The 1,568-nt window shown below is 60.6% G+C and overlaps 2 protein-coding genes across 2 annotated transcripts in view; both read left to right on the plus strand.

The window, feature by feature from the left end:
• Positions 1–761, plus strand: part of SP1 (Sp1 transcription factor) — a 40,139-nt gene extending 39,378 nt beyond the window's left edge. The window contains exon 5 of the mRNA XM_029958626.1: positions 589–761. Coding sequence (XP_029814486.1) covers positions 589–761 — 173 coding nt within the window. The remainder of the gene's footprint in view (positions 1–588) is intronic.
• Positions 762–853: 92 nt separating this feature from the next.
• Positions 854–1,568, plus strand: part of PCBP2 (poly(rC) binding protein 2) — a 13,651-nt gene continuing 12,936 nt past the window's right edge. The window contains exons 1-3 of the mRNA XM_029958627.1: positions 854–984; positions 1,410–1,433; positions 1,541–1,565. Of these exons, the coding sequence (XP_029814487.1) occupies positions 916–984; positions 1,410–1,433; positions 1,541–1,565 (118 nt within the window). The 5' untranslated portion in view covers positions 854–915. The remainder of the gene's footprint in view (positions 985–1,409; positions 1,434–1,540; positions 1,566–1,568) is intronic.

Below are 1,568 nucleotides of genomic sequence, written 5' to 3' on the forward strand. Positions count from 1 at the left end.
GAGGCCGCGACTCCGGGCCGCGGCAAAACCCTCTGGTTTGCCAGCGAGGCAGCGCTGCCCCGGCCCGCGGGCGAACCCCCGGCCGTGGTTAAACTTTGATGGGGCAAAAGCGAGGGCTGAAATGGGAGTTTATTTACTGGATTCCCATTAAACGCCTGGCTGGGGCCGGTCGGGCTGTTTTGCAACCGCTGCCGACTCAGGTGGTTTGAAACCTGATCGTGCGCTCATGTGGCCTTATCTGGGTCCGAGGGAATCGCCTCGGAACCTGCTCCGGGAGGCCCCACGCGGGTGCAGGGCTCAGGGAAGTGGATGTGGTTTATTTTCTCCCCAGTCCTGGGTTCTCAGAGGGTTAAACCTCCGGGAATGGGGCACTTGCTGCTGTTGGGCAGCTGCAGGAAGGCTCGGGGATTGGGGAAAGAGTGGGGCTCGCAGGGACAGGCAGGTTCCCCGGAGCTGTACGACCCACTCAGGGGCCCCTCTTAGGTCCCCAGTGCCCCCTGGTTGTCCAGGAACTGTTTGTGTCCCCAGTCCCACCTGAGGGTCACCCTGAAGTTCTCAGTCCCTCCTCGGGGTCCCTTGTCCCCACAGGAAGCCCCTGTAAGAGGCAGGGGCTGAACAAGACCCTTGTGGCCCCAGGAGCTGCTGGATCCTGGTGGGATCAGGCCAGTTCAGCCCTGGAAACAGGCAGGAGGAGCAGCCAAAGCACCATGGATCAGCTCTTTGGGGAGGTGCACGGCCCGAAACTTCCGGGGGAGATTTGAGGGGAGAAGAAGCACAGGGAGGTTGGAATGCTGCTGGAATGGGCTGGGGGGGGTTGGAAGAGCCTCTCAGCCCCAGCCCCTCACCCGGCCCCTCTCGCCCCCAGCGCCGCTCGCCCAAGGCCCAAGCGCTGCCACAGCCTGAGCCGACCCCACCATGGACACCGGAGTCATCGAAGGGGGTCTCAATGTCACACTCACCATCCGGCTACTCATGCACGGAAAGGTTCGTGTCCCATCCGTCTCCAACCCTCACCTGGCACGGGCTGGGCTGGACGGTGGGGGGGATCTCCTGGAGCTGCTGCAGAGCTGGGAATGTGCTCCTGGTGCCCGGCCGGCTCCTGGGGCGCAGCAGCAGCGCCATAAAAGCACAACCAGGGAGGAAAATAATAATGGGGGGCGGGGGAACAACCTGGAGGGAGCTCAGGTGGGAGCAGAGTGTCAGTGCACATTCCCTGGGTGTCTGGAGGGGACAGATCCCAAGTGCTCAGGAACTTGTTTGGGCTGTGAAAGGAGCGAGTTTAGACTGTAAAAGGAGCAAGTCTAGGCTGTAAAAGGAGCAAGTCTAGGCTGTAAAAGGAGCAAGTTTAGGCTTTGTGACTCCTGGAGTTTTTAAAACGCTGACTAATGGTGCTTTTGTTTCCATCCCAGGAGGTGGGAAGCATCATTGGGAAGGTAAGTGAGGAACCACCGCTCTCATCCTGCCTTCCCCTTCTCTCCTCGTCCCGTCCCCTCCCCCACAGCCACGCTAACGCCTTTTTCCTTTCTCTCCTTCCTCACAGAAAGGGGAGTCCGTGAAGAAGATGCGTG

This window comes from Manacus vitellinus, unplaced genomic scaffold (assembly GCF_001715985.3).
Source record: "Manacus vitellinus isolate BGI_N305 unplaced genomic scaffold, ASM171598v3 scaffold_160_pilon, whole genome shotgun sequence".
Classification (NCBI taxonomy): Eukaryota; Metazoa; Chordata; class Aves; order Passeriformes; family Pipridae; genus Manacus; species Manacus vitellinus.